At 54.7% G+C, this 20122-nt stretch overlaps 2 protein-coding genes across 2 annotated transcripts; both read right to left on the bottom strand.

The window, feature by feature from the left end:
• Window positions 1-1002: 1002 nt before the first annotated feature.
• LOC131904007 (bone morphogenetic protein 8A-like) lies at window positions 1003-18736 on the bottom strand. Its single transcript, XM_059254911.1, has 7 exons — window positions 18412-18736; window positions 10606-10795; window positions 10044-10192; window positions 3917-4111; window positions 3321-3397; window positions 2819-2929; window positions 1003-1262 (listed from the first exon to the last, which is right to left on the bottom strand). Exons 1-7 carry the CDS (start codon window positions 18734-18736, stop codon window positions 1113-1115), a joined length of 1197 nt encoding a protein of 398 aa, XP_059110894.1. The 3' UTR covers window positions 1003-1112.
• Window positions 6924-9091, bottom strand: LOC131904005 (succinyl-CoA:3-ketoacid coenzyme A transferase 2A, mitochondrial). The gene has a single exon (XM_059254905.1). It carries the CDS (start codon window positions 9055-9057, stop codon window positions 7495-7497), a length of 1563 nt encoding a protein of 520 aa, XP_059110888.1. The 5' UTR covers window positions 9058-9091; the 3' UTR covers window positions 6924-7494.
• Window positions 18737-20122: the final 1386 nt, after the last annotated feature.

The raw sequence follows: 20122 nt of genomic DNA, 5'->3' as shown, positions 1-20122 counted from the left end.
CCCCAGGGTGCTGGGTTTTCAGGGAAGACGGCTCTAGGAGGACAGCGGGGCTGAAGTCCTTGATGGAGACACAGTCATGGTCCTCTGCCAGCAGGAGTCAAGCGAGGCTCTGGAGCCTGGGCAGGAATGCTCAGCAGCATTCCTCCTCATGCGACTCCTTTCCTGCCGCCTGCCGCTGTGTGAGCACCTGAGGGGCAATGCATTCTTTCCTTGGGGCTGCTTGGCTTCTGTTCTGGGGTCCTCTTGCCCGCAATACCTTTGCTCCAGCACCAAGACAGGACACAGCTTTGTGTTTCTGGCTAATGCCGAGTTGTATGCCTGCCTGTGATGGCTGTATCAAGGCAGAAGTGGGGAATATGGATCAGGAAACTGCTGGCCTTTCCTTAATGGCAATGGCTGACTCCAGATGTCAAATCCACAACAGATTGTTCATCACCTGGCCTCGCCTGTCTATGGCCAGAGGTTTAGTGACTGAGATCCATAAATACACAAGGGTTTTGTTTGGTTGTTTTCTTTGTTCTTTTGAAAGATCTTGATATGTATCTTAGGCTGGCCTTGAACTCATGGTAATTCTGCCTGTCTTCCAAGCACTAAGAGTGTGCATCACTATCCCTGGCTTTTCCATGTTTTTTTAAAATGCTTCTCCAGAAATCTCGTTTTATACCTCCAAGGGACAGGCCATGGAATAATGGAGGGAGTTGGTCATGTCTGCACACACCTAAGTATCTGGTGGATACTAAAGAGCCTAAGGTCCATCTAGTGCTCCAGATTCAAGTCAGGCTGGCCCAGTAGTCATCATGAATAGGTAGGTAAATTAGACTTCTGTGCCAATCCCAAAGGACTTTCAGTAGATGCCCCTGGGGGAGGGGCAGAGATGGGCTGCAGCTTGGGGACTTAGGTGACCAGGGTTGTAACCAGGACCATCTTCCCACCCTTGGGCAGAGGAAAGGAACAGAGGGGCCAGGAGAGGGCCACGCCTGTGACAAAGGCAGAACATGGACATAAGAGTTGAAAACCTGACTTTTCCACCTTGGCCTTGGATCTGATAGGGTCTCTGTTTCCTGGTCAGAGGGGCTGAGCAGATAATGGGCCAATGGCAGCAGGCTGCCAACTCAGTGGCAGCCACAGGCCTGGACCACCATGTTGCGCTCCCTGCGCAGGATGACATTGTTGCTGCTGTCATAGTAGAGCATAGAAATGGCACTCAGCTCGGTGGGCACACAGCACACCTTGGGGACGACATCTGGCTTCATCAGGTGCACCTGGTAGGGAGGGCATGCAGATAGGGACATGAGCCTGATGGTCCCAGTTCCCACCCACTACCCCTCCAGAAGATCTCAGCCCCTTCTCCACCTGCAGCTAGGGCGGGTTCCTCCTTGCTCATTTGCCCTGCCCACTGCCCTCAAGACAGCCCAGGCACCTGGCTTGCAGGGACTGATACAGAAGCCCTTTGGCACTCTCAGCCCCTGGTCCACTGTCACATCCACTTCTGCTGTGACTCAAGCTTACTGGTCCCCAGCATTGGGTGCCATGGGACACCCTCTGGTGCCTCACTGCCCTGAATTGCTCTTTTACTACATCCCCACCCGGTAGGTATAAGCTGTGGAAGGGGCAGTCTCTTTTTGCAAACTGAACTAGAAACGTTTTATGGAACAAATGTATAAGTTCAAGAACTCTCCCCTTCTTGTAGCTTAACCTCAATTTCTGAGACAAAGCTGTCTTTGCAGGTGATAAACAGGCTGCATGGAGTCCCTGTGGCTGTCTGATGGTGTCACTGAGCTTGAAACAGGTGCCGATCCTTCTACCCCTCTCTAAAGCATGCACATTCCTCTATCAGGCTGAGCATCTCCCAGGACAGTGGCTCCAGGCATCCAGCAAACACCAGTGCCCTTTGTGAAAGGACACTTAATAATGGCTCAAAGCAGCTTGTTAAGTGTTGATGTTCACTCTAGAGCAGTGGTTCTCCACTTTCCTAAAGCTGCGACCCTTTAATACAGTTCCTCATGGTGTGGTGACCCCAACCACAAAATTAGTTCGTTGCTACTTTATACTGTAATGTTGTTACTGTTACGGATTGTAAATATCTGATATGCAGGATATCTGATATTCAACTTCAAAGGGATTGTGACCCACAGGTTGAGACCCGCTGCTCTAGAGCATCATTTGGCACAGCTGTCTGTTAGGTAAACACAAGGCCAAGGTCACTGGGTGCTAGGATTCCAGACAAAATGTTCTCAAAGGAAGTCTCAACACCAGGCTCTACAAAGCACAAATATATGGCAGTGGGCAATTGCAACTGCCTTCCTGCTAGCAACTTCTTCCATCACTGAGTGGCCCAGACTGCTGCTCATTAGTACTATAACCTGTGAGAACAGACAGCCAGGAAAGAAGTGGGGAGCAGGCCCAGGAGGAGTGAAGGCCCCAAAGCTGAGGGTTCATGAGTCCCCCAGCCAGGCAGGATGGATAAGCACATGAACATCTGGGAGGCCAGATTACCAGGATACACAGGGCACATGGGTCATGCAGGCCCCTAGTGGGCACCCATCTGTTGTGTGCACACCTCAGTCTGACTCCAGAGGCTGTATTACGTTAGTCTGGGACCCACACAAGTCCACAGGTTCCCACCTGTGAATGTGCAGTGCACGTTGTATGCTCAGGTGTCTGTCCAGAGACACCCATGTGAGCAACAGCATTTACTGAGGGGCAGGAACCAAACTTCATGGCGAAGTCTGCAGATCAAGTTCCCTTTGCCATTGTTCTATCCACCCCCATGCCTGTCCAGTCCCTCAGGTCCCAAGAAGGTCACTGTGATACTGACCAGGGCCTGCATGGTGGCGTGATTGGTAGAGTTCATGCAGGAGGTAAATGGGTAGTTGCACTCTCCAGCACAGTAATAGGCTGAGTAGCCTTTGGGGGCAATGACTGAGTCCTGTGGGTGGGGAAAGGTGAGTCACATCAGTGTCCTTCCATTGACCATCATCATAGGTCCTGTCACAGGATGACCTGTGCCTGTGAACCCTCATCCCCCTCAGTGACCCTCAGCAGGCAGGGCTGGACCCCAGCTCTGTCCTCCACACCTCACCCTCCTCTGCTGTCTCCTCCACAGCTGCCCCCATGCCTCCTGCAGCAGCTGTAGCAGAAAGAGCCCAAAGGCCCTGCCTCAGTTTCCCTGTCATAGTGCTGACAGTTTACTGGGCAGAGGGCTCAGGTTGCCTCTGTTTTCACAGCTTTCATGCACACTAAAGGCACAGTAGCTCCACCTCCACCCTGGAGACCCCAGGCTCTGCAGGAGGCATTCAGAGAGGAGAGGCAGAAATTACCAGCCAGCCGAGGTCCCGGAAGCTGACGTAGAGCTCGTGCCTACGGCAAACATCTCTGCCTCGAGCGCCATGACCATCTGCAGGACAGAAAGGTGCAAAGTCTCCTCAGGGTTCCTGCTCTACGGAGTTGCCATGGTACTCCCGTGGGGAGGGGCATGACAGGCACATTTACAAATGAAGGACAACAGGAAACTGAACTGTTGGGATCACAAGTTCCACTTCTGGATCCCTGCTCATGCCATGACCCAGCTCAACAGTCCTCGGTGGCTCCCCATCCCCACAGGGTGTGGCTGTGCTCTGACACACTCGGCTTCTGCTTTCCTCTGCAGACTCTTGATAGCAGCCCACCCTCCCTGCCAGGCACAGCCCACCCTCCCTGCCAGGCACAGCCCACCCTCCCTGCCAGGCACAGCCCACCCTCCCTGTAGGCACAGCCCACCCTCCCTGCCAGGCACAGCCCACCCTCCCTGCCAGGCACAGCCCACCCTCCCTGCCAGGCACACACAGAAAAGGACAATGGGCTCTAATAAGACCTAGCTGACAGACTGGAAGGATTCAACTTGTAAAGGAGGCCTCAGATCCAGCCCGGCCCTTACCAGAGACTCGTAGATGTTTGTTGGAGGGCTGCACCCGGGTGCTTTTATTTAGCTGCCTCCTCTTCAGTGGCCTCGCTGCCCGCGGGGCCCGCACAGGACTCGGGCTGGCCCTGAAGAAGGTGACCAGGAAAGGCTGTCTGGATTGTGGTGCTTGTTGTCCCAGCAGACCGGCCAGGCCAGGATCTATGCTGTGCCCTGAGAGACAGAGACAGACACAATAGACAGACTGATTGACTTGTGGGGGGGTGGTGTGGCACCTGTGACCCTCAGTTTCCTCATCTGGGAACCAACCCAAGCACTCTGGCCAGCAGGTCTGAGGTGACAGGGACAGGGACCTCAGTAGCCACAGGCATTCCTGCTGGGGAGAACCTGACAGATGGGAACATTTGACAGGTGTCAGGGTTTCGCCCATTAATGTCCTCAGTTGGTCCTCATAATAACCCAAGTCACAGTCACTCAGAGTCCACTGCTGGGGATGCTCAGGACCCAGACTTCCTTGGTCCAGTGATCTAACACCCAGGTCCCATCTTCATCCTGCACTTCCTGGGGACTAGAATGTGAGGTTCATAACACACCAGCTCATGGCAGCCTCTGCAAGGACATCACTGGGCCTTATTCTCCCAGCACAACAAGCTTGATTATCCAAGGGCAGGGCATTCACTGCCCTGATGCCCACTGATGCCCACTACCAAGGCCTCAGGCTGAGCAGGGTCAGAGGTCAGAACAAAGTTCAGGGTTCAGTTCACATCAGGCTCATTCCAGTGCCGAGTGTGTGTTCACCAGGCCAGCCTATGGCTTTAAAGAAGGAAGGGGCTTCAGGGAGACAGCCCGGAGCTTGTCCACAGGAAGAGTGGAGCCTATAAAAGGGAAGGGGGTCCCCTGATCCATTAAAGACTGCAGATGCCTCTACAGCACCGTCAACCCAGGAGAGCAAAGCCTCCTCCACCAGCTCCGGCTTTGCTGGTCTTCAAAGAAGCAAAAAGCCAAATAGATCTGGCTGCTGGTAGGTTACCTGCACTGCAGAGAACAGCCCCAAATCCGAGTGTGGTTGGGCAGCAGTAACAGGGCCTAGGTTATTAATAACCAAAAAAAAAAAGGAGACCATGAAGTTGGGAAACAGACAGGGAGGCACTAGGCGAATCAGAAGTAGGCAGTGGCCGGACAATGGTGGCTCACGCCTTTAATCTCAGCACTCAGGCAGGATGCAGAGGCCAGGTAGATTTCTGTAGTTTGAGGCTAGCCTGATCTATAAAGCAAGTTCCAGAACAGGCTGGGCTGTTACGCAGAGAAATCCTGTTTTAAAAAAAAAAACAAGAAGAAGATGTAGGTCATGGTGGGTGGGTATGATCAAAATACATTGTGTACATATATGAGATTTTCAAAGTATAAATAGAAAGGGGGCTGGAAAGATGGCTCAGTGGTTAAGAGCACTGGGTGCTCCTCTAGAGGACTCAGTTCAATTCCCAGCACCCACACGGCACTCACAACTGTTCAGATGGATCTGGTTCCAGGGGTGCATGTGATGCACATATCTGTGCATGCAGGCAAAATACCTATACCCATAAAATAAAATAAATCTTAAAAAACAAAACAAAAAGTATTGAGAAACCAACCAAATAGTCAAACAGTATAATAACCACACAAATGGTCTCAATAACCACGCACACGCAGCAGCTCTCTTTGGGTGGGCTCACCTCCCACCAGGTAGTCAGGTTCCTTTCTGGAGTCAGGACAGGACTCAGAACCATTTCCCTTTGTGCCTGTGTGAGATTCCTTACACCAAAGCCCAACAATGCTCACTTTATAGATCATTAAACACAGTGCTGATGTTCAGCTGACATGTTACAAGCACCGATGCACACATGTACATGCATGTATGTGCATATATAAAATCTCAGACACTAATGTGACAAAGACACTAGTATGTTCCATGTCCCAGGTTCCACCCAGTGCTGGAAGAAATGTAAAAGAACCCGAAGGGCGAGGCCACAGCTCAGTAGCAGGGTGCCTGTCTAGTAAGCCGAAGCCTTGGATATAATCCCCACACAAAACTGTAATGAAACAGAACACACTCATGGGCACACTCAGGTCTGTTTGCTCCACTTGCACTCTTACCAGGCCCTTCATTACACATGGAGTCAAGGCCACTGTCTGCCTGTGGTGGACAGTCCGCTCAAAGGTCAGTCCTTCAAACAGCTGGACTGCACACCAGATGTCCACCAGGCACTTGAAAGAAAACTCCTCATTCCAGCCTTTGACCTATGACTTCACCTGCCACTAAGAAATGTGCTAGGCTCGAGAGACCCCATCCCAGGACCGAGGCTGAGAGATGTGGGGCTGCAGGCTGGCCCTGAGAAGAGACTCAGATGAGGTCACGCAGGAAGAGGGGCCCAGAGTGAAGACGTTGGGGAAGCAGGTGCTGTGAGGGGGCAGAGCCTCAGGCACAGAGGGAAAGATAGGGAAGGCCCCAGGGCCACACATGGGAAGATGGAGCAGCTGTGAGCAGGAAGGGTGGTGAGAGCCACAGTGTCAGGCCCTATGAATGACACAAGGGGCAGGCTGGGACCCAGGACAGGCCCTGTGGAGTCCCAGAGCCCCGGCTTCTTTGGAACACAGAGGCCGTCCGTGTTCCAGGCTCAGGCACACTTGTTTTCCTTTGATGTCACTGGCGCGCGAGCACACACACACACACACACACACACACACACACACACACACACCCTCTATAACTTTCTTCACTTCCATCGTGAGATTACAAATTCAGAATGAGAGACCCCAGAGCTGCCACATTGGGGTTAGGAGGGGAGGCCTGCTGGACTTCCGGAACAGAATGTCAGTGTGGTATGGGCACCAGGAGACACTGCAGTTTACTAGGTAAGAACTCATCCGTGACATTGATTAGATTCTAGACTCCACTTGTGCTAAGCCCAGGCCTCTTCTGACACACGCTGGGACTGTTTATGTACAGTGGTTTTTCAGGTGGAATACCAGTGCCAACCATCTTCCCTCAGTTTCATCCCACGGGAAACAGGCCTTGCCTCTCTTCTGTGGACACCTAAGCAGCTCCCAGGAGGAAGTCGGGAGCAGGCAGACTCAGGGAAACAAAATTAGGAGCAGAAACAAGCCCCAGGAAGAGAAGCCAGAGTGTTCGTCCTGCTCAAAGATCTGCAGTTCTGCATCCAAGGCAGTGGTAAAGTGGCACCGGGTGAACTCTGGATTTCCTCCCGCCTTTATGCTTGCCTCTGTGTTTCATGATTCAGTTATGAGGAGCAGCACTGGTGTTGAGACCTGTCAGGGGACACTCTGGAGCCTTGTATGTGAAGGTCACAGAAAGTGAAGGACGGGGACCAGTCTCCTCCACGGCTGTAGCGGAGGGCTTTAGTTAGGCACAGGACACACAGGCTCAGTTTAGGAATTTTAATTAAAATCACACGGCTCTTGAGAAGATACCATCTGGCATCAGGAAGCCCGAGAAGCCAGTGGCACACTGGCCAGGTGCTGCTGCTCAGCATGTCCCCTGTGGTCGCTAACTCCTTCGCAAATCAGCCCTGGAGGGAGGGGGCGGGGGTCAGGGCTCCTCAAGCATCAGGTTTGATCTGCTGCATGGGCTTGAGGTTGGGGGACACCTTAAAGGGGCAGGCTGTGGTGGCCTTGACGTCGTCCACCGACGAGCCCTCCCACAGCTCCGTCAGCGTCAGCCCCTTTTTCCGGTCCACACTAAACACAGCCTTCTCGGTGATGATGAGGTCCACGCAGCGCTTGCCGGTCAGCGGCATGGTGCATTTCTCCATGATTTTGGGCTGCTTTGTCTTGGTGCAGTGCTCCATGGTGACCACCACTTTGGTCTTGTCACTGGACACCAAGTCCATGGCCCCGCCCATGCCCTTCACCTTCTTGCCTGGCACCATCCAGTTGGCCAGGTCACCGTATTTGGAAACCTGCATGGCACCGAGCATGGTCAGTTGGATGTGTCCCCCGCGGATCATGGCAAAAGAGTCATCGCTGGCGAAGAAACAGCCCCCGGGAATCACGGTCACTGTCTGCTTGCCCGCGTTAATGATGTCGGGATCCACGTCTTTTTTCGAGGGGAACGGGCCCAAGCCCAGGATCCCGTTTTCACTGTGCAGGTAGACCGTCATCTTGGGGCTGATGAAGTTGCTGGCCAGGACAGGGATCCCGATGCCCAGATTGGCATACATGCCGTCCTCGAACTCGAGAGCCGCGCGCTTGATGATGCGTGTCCTGGCTTCGGCCTGTTTCTTGTTCATGGTCGAGGGCGGGCTGTCGCACGTGGTCAGGCGCTCGATGCGCTTCTCGTACTTCGGCCCCTTGATCACGCGGTCCACGTAGATGTTGGGGATGTGGATGTCCTCCGGGGCGAAAGAGCCCACGTCCACGATCTCCTCCACCTCCACCACCGAGACGTCCGCGGCCTTGCACATGGGCACGTTGAAGTTGCGCGCGCTGCCCCGGAAGATCACGTTGCCCGAGCGGTCGGCCTTCCAGCCCTTGACCAGGGCGAAGTCGGCGCGGATGGCGTGCTCCAGCAGGTAGTGGCGGCCGTTGAACTCGCGCACCTCCCGCGGCTGGCTCAGGGTGACCAGGTGGCCGTCGGGCGAGTACCGGATGGGGGCGCCCCCTTCCTGCACCAGCGTGCCGTAGCCGGTAGGCGTGTAGAAGGCGGGCACGCCGGCGCCACCTGCGCGGATGCGCTCGGCCAGGGTGCCCTGAGGCGTCATCTCCAGGTCCACCTCGCCCGCCAGGTACAGCTGCTCGCACAGAGCGTTCTCCCCCAGGTACGAGCACACCACGCGCGTGACCTGCTTGGAGGCCAGCAGGATGCCCAGGCCGAAGTCATCCACGCCCACGTTGCTGCTGACGATCTTCAGGTCCTTCACGCCCTTGGTCTTCAGTGCGCCGATCAGGTTCTCGGGGATGCCGCAGAGCCCGAAGCCCCCGAGCATGACGGTGGACCCGTCCTTGACGCCCTCCACCGCCTTCACCGGGTCCTTGTAGAAGCGGACACGCCCGCAGCGGTCGCTAGCAAAGCGGAGGCCAAGGCGGTGGGGCAGCGCGGGCTGTAGGCGGCGGGCGGAGACCCCGCGGGGGAGCGCCCACGCCAGAAGCCTCAGCGCCGCCATGGTCCACGGGCCACGCGGTTCTCAGGACCGGGACAGAGAGGGAAAGGCCAGATGCACCCTGTGAGCCTGCCCCAGGCCGCCTCTGCGCTGCGTCATAGAGCAGGGAGGACACCGACTGGGATCGCCATGGGTCTCACTGGCTGAGGACACCCTTGGCCATCCCTGCCTCTGGCCTGTCTGGCAAGAGCCTTGGACAGACACTGGAAACTCTTGGAAGAGCTGCTGACAACTGGCAGTGAGTTCTGGGGCCCCGTGGTACCCAGGAGAACTCACCTGGGGGCGTGGTTAGGATCCCCTACTGGAGAGGCTGAAGTTAGCCTGGTCTTTTAAAACCACAGTCACATCTGTCGCCCACTGCTTTAAACTGCTTAAAACTCTCCAAGCACTTTGCCAGTTTCCCCTAACTCAGAGTGACCCCTGCCACCTCTCTGCCCTCTCCTTCCAGTTATCCCTCCAGCCTTTTGTTGGACCCCGGACAGGCCAGTCTCCTGTCCTGCTGTCCTTTCTGTCCTCACTGCCACCATGAAGGAAATGTCCCGGGAAAACCCTGCGAGTGAAGCAGTGAATATAAACCTGTGTAGACACGAAACTGAGTTCCAACACTGCAGAGCAGGGACAGCCCAGGCCTCTGCACTCAGAACCTGGGTTGCAGATCCCCCACGCCTCCTTCCTACTGCAGAATCTCTCTGAGTGGAGGCCTGCTGCCCCTGGAGAAGCGCCACCCTCCACCCCCACCACTTCCATCCCTCTCCCCTAGAGGGTACCAGAGCTGGTTCTCAGGATGTCAGTTGTAATGTAGGAGGGACAGGAAGGCAACCCTGGCTAGGGCCTCCCCTGTCCAGGACCTCGCCACTCTACCCACTGAGTCCTCAAGAGAGGCCAAGCATGGTCCAGTGAGAGGGCTCCGTGGACTAGGCTGGCAGCCTCTGCTGGAACCACCTCCCACCGCCCCTGGGGCAGCTTCCTGCTAAGCCCTGCAGCCTCACCATCCTCGGTTTCCACATAGAGGCGGAGTCCCAGGTCCTTGTTATGGTTCAGCAACCATCGGTCACTGGCTGCTGTGATGTCCAGCACCAGCCAGCCTTCGTCCCCAGATCGAAGCGTCTGAAGATCCAAAAAGAACAAGTCAGACTCCCTGTGGACATGAAAGAACAATTAACCAAGGGCTGAGGTCGGCATGGCTGCCTGTGTCTTGTGCCTGCCTGGGGTCCTCTTTCAGAGCTTCTTCCCTGCTTGGCTCTGGACTGGCCTCCTTTGGTACCACAGTCCACTGATAACCAACCCCTGGCATTTTACTGTGTCCGTGTGCTACTGATGGGGACACTGGCTCAGTGGCTCAGTGGCTCAGTACTGTGGCCTATTGAGGGCTCCACAGTCATAGTGGCAGGGCAGGGAGTTCCAGGCCAAGCCCTTTCCTCACGTCTCAGGACCTCTCCTAGGAGGCGCCCCCCTTTCCTTTCTTGGAAATGCCCCCTCGGGACATGCCCCGCCAGAGCCTAGACCATGAGACCGTGAGGTGAGGTGGGCATCTGGGCAGAGTGAAGGTACCTGTTGGAGTGTTCCTGGACCACCTCGAACATGCTGACATGGAGAGTTGTGTTGAGTGGGTGGGTGCTGGGTTCTTTATAGATCCGGAACTCAGCAGCTGTGACAACCTCCCCAGCAGGGATCTGGGTTAGGTCAAAGAGGAATTCCTTCCAGTGTGGCTCCTGGTAGTCCAGGGTACGGTCTCGCTCCACTGGAAGACAAAGTGGGAGTGAGGTGATCACCAGGAGCCAGGATGGCTTGTGCTCAGAGTAGGACCCCAGGCAGCCGGAGTGGGGCCCGCTCCTGCTCTACGCACAGGCTTGTGGTCTGCTCTGGGAGCACACCAGGCCCCAGGAGGTGGTATAGAGGGAAACCCAGCAAGTGCTCAGCAGGACCCTGGACCCATCAGTGAATCCAAATGCCTTCTCTCAGAGCTCCTGAGCCAATGGCAAGGTGGACATTGGTCCCAAGGCAGAACATTATCACAGTTCCAGGGTAAAACCCTGTCTACAGGGACATAATTGGCTGAATTTCAGTGGGACAGAGGACACCCAGAGCCTGCCCTTGATGAGAGGGTGGGGTGGGGGGCTCAGATCTGACAGCTGAGCTGAGCTGTCCATTCTGTTTGAATTTCCCTCGGTGTCCTGGGAGAGGGATGTGCAGTGTGCAGGCCACATTACAAAGTCGGCCGCGGAAGGACCTTAGGACAGGGAGGGAAACCCAGTGCCATCAACCAGGGGACAAAGGACCTACGTGTCCTCTAGGGTACAGAATAAAAGTGGAAGAACAGAAGTAGAAAGGAATAAAAATCAAATGTAGGACAACAAACTCCTGGACAGGCCGTCAAGTGCTGGAGAAGTCTGTCCCACTGTGTTCTGGGAGCTAAACAGGCTTCTTGGAGGAGGGGAGCTTTCAAAAGGCCCCGGAGGATGATGGGAAGCAGTCTTAGCAGATGGCAAAGGTTACTCTAAGTGAGGAGAGATGCTGTGCACTGGTGAAGGGCTGCTGTGCACAGACCACCATTGTGGGGTGTAGCATTGAGTTAAGTGGGGGCATGTCTGCAGTGAGCTGGAGCCCAGGGCTGAGAACACTGCTGTGCTCTGAGCAGTGGGAGCCACATAGTGGGGGAGCCCAACTACAAGACCCCATGAAGGTGAGGGGAGGAGAGGATGTGGGGGACAGCTGAGGTGGGCCCAGGGTGGGGACAGCTATCAGGGCAGAGGCTAAATCTGAAAAACAAATCCCACATTGGCCCAGCTGCACAGAAATGCCCACGGAAGAATACTTAGGGAAGTCTCCTTTCTCTCTCGTTCTTTCTTTCTTCCTTTTGTTTGTTGTTTTTAGGGACAGAATTTTTCTGTATAGCCCTTGCTCTGCAGACCAAGCTGGCCTCGAACTCAAAGAGATGTACCAGCCTCTGCCTCCTGAGTTCTGGGATTAAAAAAGTATGCTATCACCATCCAGGCCCTCCTTTCACTTTCAAATGCCAAAAAACTCTGAGTTGCCAGTAAGCAGCGGTTGAAGCGGCCCAGTGTCTTCTCCAAACCTAACAGAGATTTTAATTAAGCATTTCCAAGTCTTTAACAATTCACTCTGTGGTACTAGGCTTTCTGACCGCAAGCCAGGTTCTACAAAGCACCAGGTTGAACTGTCAGAACAAAGCTGAAGCCAGCTTCCTGTCTTTCTGTGAGGACCTAAGCTTGCAGTGGCCGGCACCCAGCAGGGCTGGGGTGGACTGGGTGACAGGTTCGCCTCTATAGAGGCAGGTAGGAGGCTCCAGGCCCAGACCAGGATGGGAAGGATAGAGTCCCATCACACCTCAGCATGTCTCCGAAGTTTTACCGTCAGAGCAGGTGTTTTGGTGTCGTTCTCTAACAGCTGTGGTTCTCTGCTCGTTTCTGCACATCTGTCCTAGACAGTGGGAACACCGAGGTGAACAAGACAGGTAAGCTCAGCACTAACGGGGTTTAAAAAACAAGGGAGGGCCAGGTGGTGGCGCACGCCTTTAATCCCAGCACTCAGGAAGCAGAGGCAGACAGAACTCTGCGAGTTTGAGTCAGCCTGGTCTACAGAGTGAATTTCAGGACAGCCAGGGCTACATAGTGAGACCCTGTTGAAGAAGAAGAAGAGGAGGAGGAGCAGGAAGAAGAAGAAAGAAAGAGAAAGAAGAAAAGTGGAATGTAATGATAAAAACAATCTTGTAAATGTGTGAGGTATAAGGTTTGATCCCACACCATCCCCACCTCAAAAAAAAAAAGAAAAAAAAGAAAAAAAAAAGCCAACTAGGGAATGTCATTTCTTTTAGCTGGTATTAAGGCAAGAGAAGGGATCATAGGTTCATGAATGATGGAGAAGAGTTGGATGCTTTCCATAGGGTCAGTAAAGCCTTTGAGAAAGTAATAGTTAAGATCAGACAGGTAACTGTCACCAGGTAAGACAGATACAGATAGCAATGCTGTGTAGAGGCATTTTGCAAAATCAAGTGAATTGACCACGCTGTGCAAGAATCCCAGACATGCTGGACAAAACCATCGAAAGATATGCAAAAAGCAATGCCCTGGCCACAGAGAAAGTGACACTCGGTTCCACAGGTCCCTGTGCTGGCTCGCTTTATGTCACTTTGACAGAAGCTAGAGTTATCTGAGAAGAGGGAACCACAGTTGAGACATTGCCACCATAAGATTGGCCCGTGGGAAAGCCTGTAGGATACTGTCTTGGTTCATGATTGATATGGAAGGACCCCGCCCACTGTGGGCCGTGCCACCTCTCAGCAGGTAGTCCTGAGTTGTATAAGAAAGCAAGTTGAGCAAGCCGCATTGAGCAAGCCAGTAAGCAGCATTCCTCTGTGGTCTCTATTTCAGTACCCGGCTCCAGGGTCCTGCCTTGCTTGATTTCCTTCCCTGACTTCCTTCAGTGGTGTAGTGTGACTAGGCTGTGGGTCTGTCCCCTCGTGTCAGTGGGGTGCGTCCCCTCTAGATGGTGAGCTCTTTAGGGCAGTAACTGAACATGGCTGGTGGACGGATGGATGGCAGCAGCCTGTTCATCAAGCCACTGTGTTCCGGGGACAGAGAGAGTGACCTTCTGTTCTTCCCCAGGACACTGGCTCAGTGTCCATCACTCACAGCTCCTGGGGCTGGGGTGCTACTGCTGGTCTGAGTGACAGCCATGTCACAGCGAGTCTCCATCAGAGGCCACTGGTGTCCGCACTTGCTGTGAGATTTGCCTCCTTCCCTGGCGGGGCCTTTGAGGGTGAGGACAGGTTCCTCAGGCCCTGAGGAGGCGGGGCTGGGCATGACTGCCCTATGCAGCTGGTACCAAAGGCTGAGGGCCCCACACCAGACTTACAAGACCCTGGGCTCCTGGGCTCACGCAGGACCTCAGAGGAGGGTGGGGCCCTGGGGTTGGTGACCTGTGCATTCTGCACCTGAAGGAATGTCTCCCACCAGGAGCCTCAGTACTGTGGCGAGACCCAGGCTTGCTCCTGGGGTATTTCCCAGCACTCGGGGAGCAGAGACTGGATCCTGCAGGGCAAGCGGGCTAGCCAGCTAATCTTGGTAGAAGCAGTGCACTCTCGGTTCTGAGACAGACCCTATCCCAATAAATAAAGTGAGGAAGGCACGGAACATCAGCTTTGCCCACCCCCAACAAGCATGTGCACCTGTGTACACATATATGCCCACACACATGAACGTGTATACACAGATATACACATAGTGCATACATAATTAAAATAAAAAATAAAAATGTGGGATTTTTTTTTTTTTAATAAAACAAGCCAAACGAATCTTTGCCAGTAGGAATTACAAAGCCCTGGGGGCCTGGCTAGTAAAATTAGGGTTCTCATACAAGCCCCTGCTTTTGGATGGTTTGAATTTTATATGACGAGCATATGAAAATACTGTGAACTCAGGAACACGTTATGAACAGGATTCTCAGCTTACAGCATACATCCACATTTAGTCTAATACAGTAGCTCTTACTGCATCTAGGGACAGACAGGACAGGCCCCCGACTGAGGATGGAGGCAGCTGTATGGAGGGCATAAGCACAGGATGCAGACGAGTTGCTGTGTGGCCTTGGGAATATCACCAGCCTTCTCTGAGCCTCACTCTCCTGAGGCAGTACTGTGAATGCGAGTGCAGGGACAGATGTGGAGGTCTGGCCATGTGATCAGTGCTGCTATCATCTCAGTCAGCACTGGAAGCCCCTTAAAGACCAACAGCTCCATTTCACAGAGGGGGAAACTGAGGCTCAGAGAAGGAAGCCGGGAAAGGCCAACCACAGTGAGAGTAGTCAAGAGGGGGATTCTCTCCGTGTGAGCCCCAGGTCAAAAGCCCCTTGACCCAGCCCTTCTCAGGTCCTCTTGTTTCCAAATTGGGGGTGGGGTGGCTGTGTGTCACCCCTGACAGCCGCCTTCATGACACGTGTAGTCTCTCCCACCGGAAGGTCGTCTCTGAAAGGACACAGGCAGCGCCTGTTCTGTGTGACTTCCCCAGCAACTAAACCAGAGCCAGGCCTCCTGGCACATAGTAGGTACTACCTGACTACTTGTGGAAGAGATGGATGGATGGATGAGCGAGTGAGTAAAGAAATGACCGAGTTCCCTGGTAAAGGGTCAAAGGATGTGACCCTGAGGTCAGTGGTGAGAAAGCATCACCCTCAAAGTCACATGGCTGGCAGGGACAGAGCGGGACCAAGGCCTGGTCTCTCACTCCCTCAGATCTGGCCACCACGGTTCATTGCTGCCCCTGCCTGGCCATCTGAGGCCCCAGAAGAAAATCTCCTGGGCTGGGAAAGGGGCCCATGCACGTGCAGATGGCTCCATGTGGTCCTGCCTGGACTCTGACTGTTGGTGCTATTTGTGCCTCAGTTTCCCCATCCAGAACACAGCCGCCTGCCTGTCCACTGACATGAGCAGAGCTGGTCCTTCCTGCCCCCCTTCCACCCTTGGGAAGGACAGGAGGGCCTGAGGCCACCCAGCCCACGACGGGGCAGTGAGGCCAGCAGGTGCCAATGAAACAGCCGAGGATCAGGCCTGGGAGGCATCTTGCTTTTCCGATACTATCACAGCAGACCAGAAACAGGACCACTGAGGGGAGCTCACAATGACGGAGACCAGCAGGGACTGAGGGTGGGTCAGGAGGGGATGAGAATAGGGTCTGGTGCTGAGAGTACCAACTTAGTTCAGGGACACCAGGGACAGGAGTCTGCTGTCACACTGCTCCACGGGGTCACAGCCATTGACACCCTGGGATGCTGCTGCTGTGGGTGGCATGCTGGTTCCCGGGCCCTGACCTTCAGGCTTGGGCCTGGGCTTGCCAACAGAAGTCATCCGGGTACGTACCTGACACACGGGGCCTGGCACTCAGCAGGGAAAATCACTGTAGCTAGGAGAGTTGACTAGTGTGGCCAGTGCATCAAAATAAAGGGGGTGCTCTAACCGATTGTCCACAGTGAGTCCACACCAAGCAAAGGTCTGCTTGTTAATTCCACGGATCCTGCTGGAACACTCAGGCAATGTGGGGGGGGGACACGTCATGGTAGGAAACACGATTTGGAATCCATAACTATGGATGTGGCCTTCAACACATTGTGTCGGCCTGGGCTAGCCATTGAACTTGAGTTCATAAAGCAGGGCTTCCCATACAATTCATGTACTGTTGCTAGGAGCCAGTAACAAATGGAAGCATGTGAAAGGCCGAAGATCTTCTGGACTCTAAGAAAATTCTCAACACAGGACACGCAGCTTTTGGTTGGCTTTTAGCTGTTTCTAGGTTTAAATATGTGCAAGACAGACATACAGGAATATCTACCTCATGCCCTCTTTCTGTTTATATGTGTGTTTTGACACAGGGTCTCACTCTGATGCCCCGACTGGCCTTGAAGCTGTAGTAATGCTCCTGTATCAGCCTCCTGAGTGCTGGGATTACAAGCAGAAGTCACCTTGAGCAGCTCACTTGACAATTGTGTTGTATGTGCAAAGCTGAGCTGCAGGTAGCAGAGATAGGGATCAGCTGGGACTGGACCTGGTTCACCCTCCACTGGCTTCCTGCTCGTCCATTTGTTATCTCTAGTGATTTACTAGGGGTCCCGGAAGGAAGTGATGTGCGGCTTGGAGAGAGCAAAGGATGCCTCTCAAGGTGCATTGCAGGATCCTGCTCTGTCCACCGCAACAGTTCCCACCAGGGCTGTTTCCTGTCTTGACCCAAGGAGAAAGTTGGGGGAGGGGAGTAAGGCATGGGCTGGGTGGTGACTCATTTTGATCAGAGGTTCCCCTGGGGGGGACATTCTTGGACAACTCTATCCTCAGTTTTTCTATTCCTGCACTCTAGGCCAGCCTTCCTGAGGATGGAGGGCCAGTCTCGGTCCCACACGTGGTCTGTCTTAAGTACCCAATCCTGGTCTTTAAGCAGGAAGGCAGTCTCCGGATCCCACTGCTGCAGCCCCCTCCTGGCTGTGTGGGCTTTCAGTGCTGGCGAAGGCCTGCCTCGGCCTTCACTGTGCTCTCCCTTACTATAACCACCAGCACCTGTGGATTGGAGCGTGCAGGTACCGCCGTCCCCTTTTCCCACCTTCAGGCAGGAAACAAGTGGTTGATGATACCATACACCTGCTGCTGCCCCTTACACTCTGGAAAGTTCCTCTTACCCTGGAAGGGATGTCAAAAACTGAGCACTGGATACAGAGCCATGCAGCCTGGGCCTTTATCAGGCGGTTTACAGGCTGCCACTGTCTCTCTGCCCTTGCCTGGGAAATAGGTGTGAAGACTGTGGCTGTTCCCCGTGCCCCTGGGAGGATGAACAACACAAAGGAACTGGTGGCCATGGCAAGGTCCTTCCTCTCCCTGCTCTCAGCTCAAGGCCTGGTACCAGACCCAGTCTAGTGTCTGCTACACCCCAGGCTGCCTGTCGCAGACAGAAGCGAAGCAGATGGGGACCTGACCAAAAGTAAACACTCATGCTTACAGATAAAAGGCTTTGGGGAAAATGCCTTTAAGACTAGTAGAAGAGCCGGGCGGTGGTGGCGCACGCCTTTAATCCCAGCACTCGGGAGGCAGAGCCAGGCGGATCTCTGTGAGTTCGAGGCCAGCCTGGACTACCAAGTGAGTCCCAGGAAAGGCGCAAAGCTACACAGAGAAACCCTGTCTCAAAAAACCAAAAAAAAAAAAAAAAAAAAAAAAAAAAAGACTAGTAGAAGAATGTGGTCCCGAGGTCAAGAGATACCTGGAGAAAGGAGCCACACTTTGGGAGATTGAAGAGTGTCACAGCCTCACCTTGGGTCATTCACTGTCCTGGCCACTCGCTCTATGCCAAGCCAAGGTCCAACTGCTGGGGCCCAGGCCCTCAAGACTAGTCATGGTCTGAGTCCGTCCACTTCACCTTCTAACAGTGCACCCCACCCACCCGCTTCCTGCTACACAGAACCCGCCGTCAGGGCGTATGGGTCAGCCCTGGTCACTTTGATGGTATGACCACAGATTTCTACACTGAACTTTGTCCCTCTCTTCAGGGCTGCGTTTATCACGACAGCATCGCAGCCTCTGTTTACTCATCAGTCTTCAGGACCGACTGTTTTCCGGTGCCACCTAGGGGACCTGGGCATCACCAGATTCCCACTCTCGGGGAACCCGCTGTAGCCCTCAGATCTTCCAGTCCTGACCCCTGCAGTCCCCTTTCCCGTGGTCGTGTCTGCTGCACCGTGTTTCCCTGTCCTCACACTCCTGGAGGACAGCATTCCCAACAGGTGACTAGGAACGTCCTTTCTAGGCAGGCGGCCATGAGCATTCCATGTGGAGACTGAGGCCACCCGGGCCCTCCTCACACTCACCCATATTGACGAAGCTCATGACCAGGTCGGAGCGCCCCAGGTGAGAATGCAGGGACCCACTGTCGTCGTCGTTGGCCATGGCGTGGTACAGGTCCAGCATGAAGAGCGGCGCGGACGCTGGCTGCCGGGAGGCAGCGGGTGGCACACGGGGTCGGGGCGGCTCAAGCAGCCCGAGCACCGCCAGGATCTCTCGCTGCATGTTTCGGCGCTCGTGTACTCCCAGACGACGCTGGGGAAAGACATACGGGGGACGCGGGCCGTGGCCGACGCCCAGAGCGCACAGAACCAGGCCCAGCAGCCAGAGGAGTCCGATCCGCGTGGCCATCTCGGATGCTCAGCGGACGCGCATCCAGCTCCCCGACAGCGAGGACAGGACGGTGCAGAGGATCCCCTGAGTTCGCACCTGTCGCTGGCAGCTCCGCAGTGACTGAGCGCCACGCGCTTGGCAGGCGATTGCCGCGCCTGTAGGACCGGCAGGGCAACGTGGGCTCCAGGGGCGCCGACCCGCCAGTGTCAGGATCATGACCTGCCCTCGGGGGCTAGATCCAGCTCTTCTCGGCCCCGCCCTGCCCGGGCCACGACCAATGGGGGCTCGGGGGCGGGCCCAAGCGCGGACACCGGTTCACCCGGTGTCTGTACCGCTACTGCTGCGCGGGGTGGTGGGAGCAACAGGTGCGACCCCAAGGTAGGTACCGGAGGATCGGGGGTAAGGGGTTGGGGAGAGGCCATCATGGGTGTCCTGGGTCCCCATCCAGCTGCCGGGGCGCACGCCGGGCTCCGTGCGGAGACGTCGGGGTCTCTGAAGCAGGCACCTGCGCCCTGGGCCGGGTTGTCCCGTGTGAGGATCCTGAGTCCCGGAGCTGTGGTAGGACCCACAACCACGCGTCTCCGCACGTGCCCATACTATCTGCCGTCGGGGCCGAGCGGATGCCAGCCGTGCCGCGAGGGTGGGGCACATTCCGTCGCCAGAAGCAGCCAGATCCCAGCCTCGGCAGCTTGTCGTCTGCCAGGCGCCTTCCCCTTTTGCTTTCCTGGGAGCACAGCCTGCCGGCAGCTCCCTCCGACGCGCGCGCACGCTCTGATGCTCCCGGGTCACACGCTTCTGCAGGGTCCTGATGACCCAGCTGCTGAACCAACCCGAACGGACTCTGAGGGCAACCGGAGGAGGGATACCGAGGCACACAGAGCTTACGTCTTATCTCGCACAATAGTGGACCTGGAGGGCTGCAGGCAAAGGGTGGCTGCTGGAGGGGCTGCCAGGAGAGAGACCATAAAGCAGTGGTTCTCAACCTGGGGGTCGGAAGACCTTTTTCACAGGGATCGCATTTCAGATATTTATATTACGATTCAGTAAACAGCAGCAGAATTACAATTATGAAGTAGCAACGGAAGTAATTTTATGGTTGGGGTCACCACAATACGAGGAATTATATTAAAGGGTTGCAGCGTTAGGAAGATTGAGAACCTTTATGGTGTAAAGGGCCTAGCGGGCAGTATGCTACATGAGGGTTTTGACCAGTTTTGGATTCTCCAGTGTGGATTCAAAATAAAATTCCAAATGAATGTGTGATGGCCACCTTAAAATCATCTTGATGTGATCCTTTCAAGGTTTTAAATATCAATTAAATTCTTAGTGTAATCTTTCAGTCATGTCTTGAGCACACACTAGTCTGTCTTATAACCAAACCGACAGATCAGTTTCCATACTGCT

Source organism: Peromyscus eremicus, chromosome 2, assembly GCF_949786415.1.
Source record: "Peromyscus eremicus chromosome 2, PerEre_H2_v1, whole genome shotgun sequence".
In the NCBI taxonomy this organism is placed as follows: Eukaryota; Metazoa; Chordata; class Mammalia; order Rodentia; family Cricetidae; genus Peromyscus; species Peromyscus eremicus.
This window is presented reverse-complemented; position numbering and strand designations above follow the sequence as displayed.

Coding starts and splice junctions, on each gene's coding strand:
- LOC131904005 (XM_059254905.1), bottom strand. CDS start 9,057: ATGGCGGCGCTGAGGCTTCTGGCGTGGGCGCTCCCCCGCGGGGTCTCC.
- LOC131904007 (XM_059254911.1), bottom strand. CDS start 18,736: ATGGCCACGCGGATCGGACTCCTCTGGCTGCTGGGCCTGGTTCTGTGC. Junction 10,193..10,605: donor GTCCAGGAACACTCCAACAG/GTACCTTCACTC, acceptor TCATGTCCACAG/GGAGTCTGACTTGTTCTTTT. Junction 3,398..3,916: donor CAAACATCTACGAGTCTCTG/GTAAGGGCCGGG, acceptor TCTGTCCTGCAG/ATGGTCATGGCGCTCGAGGC.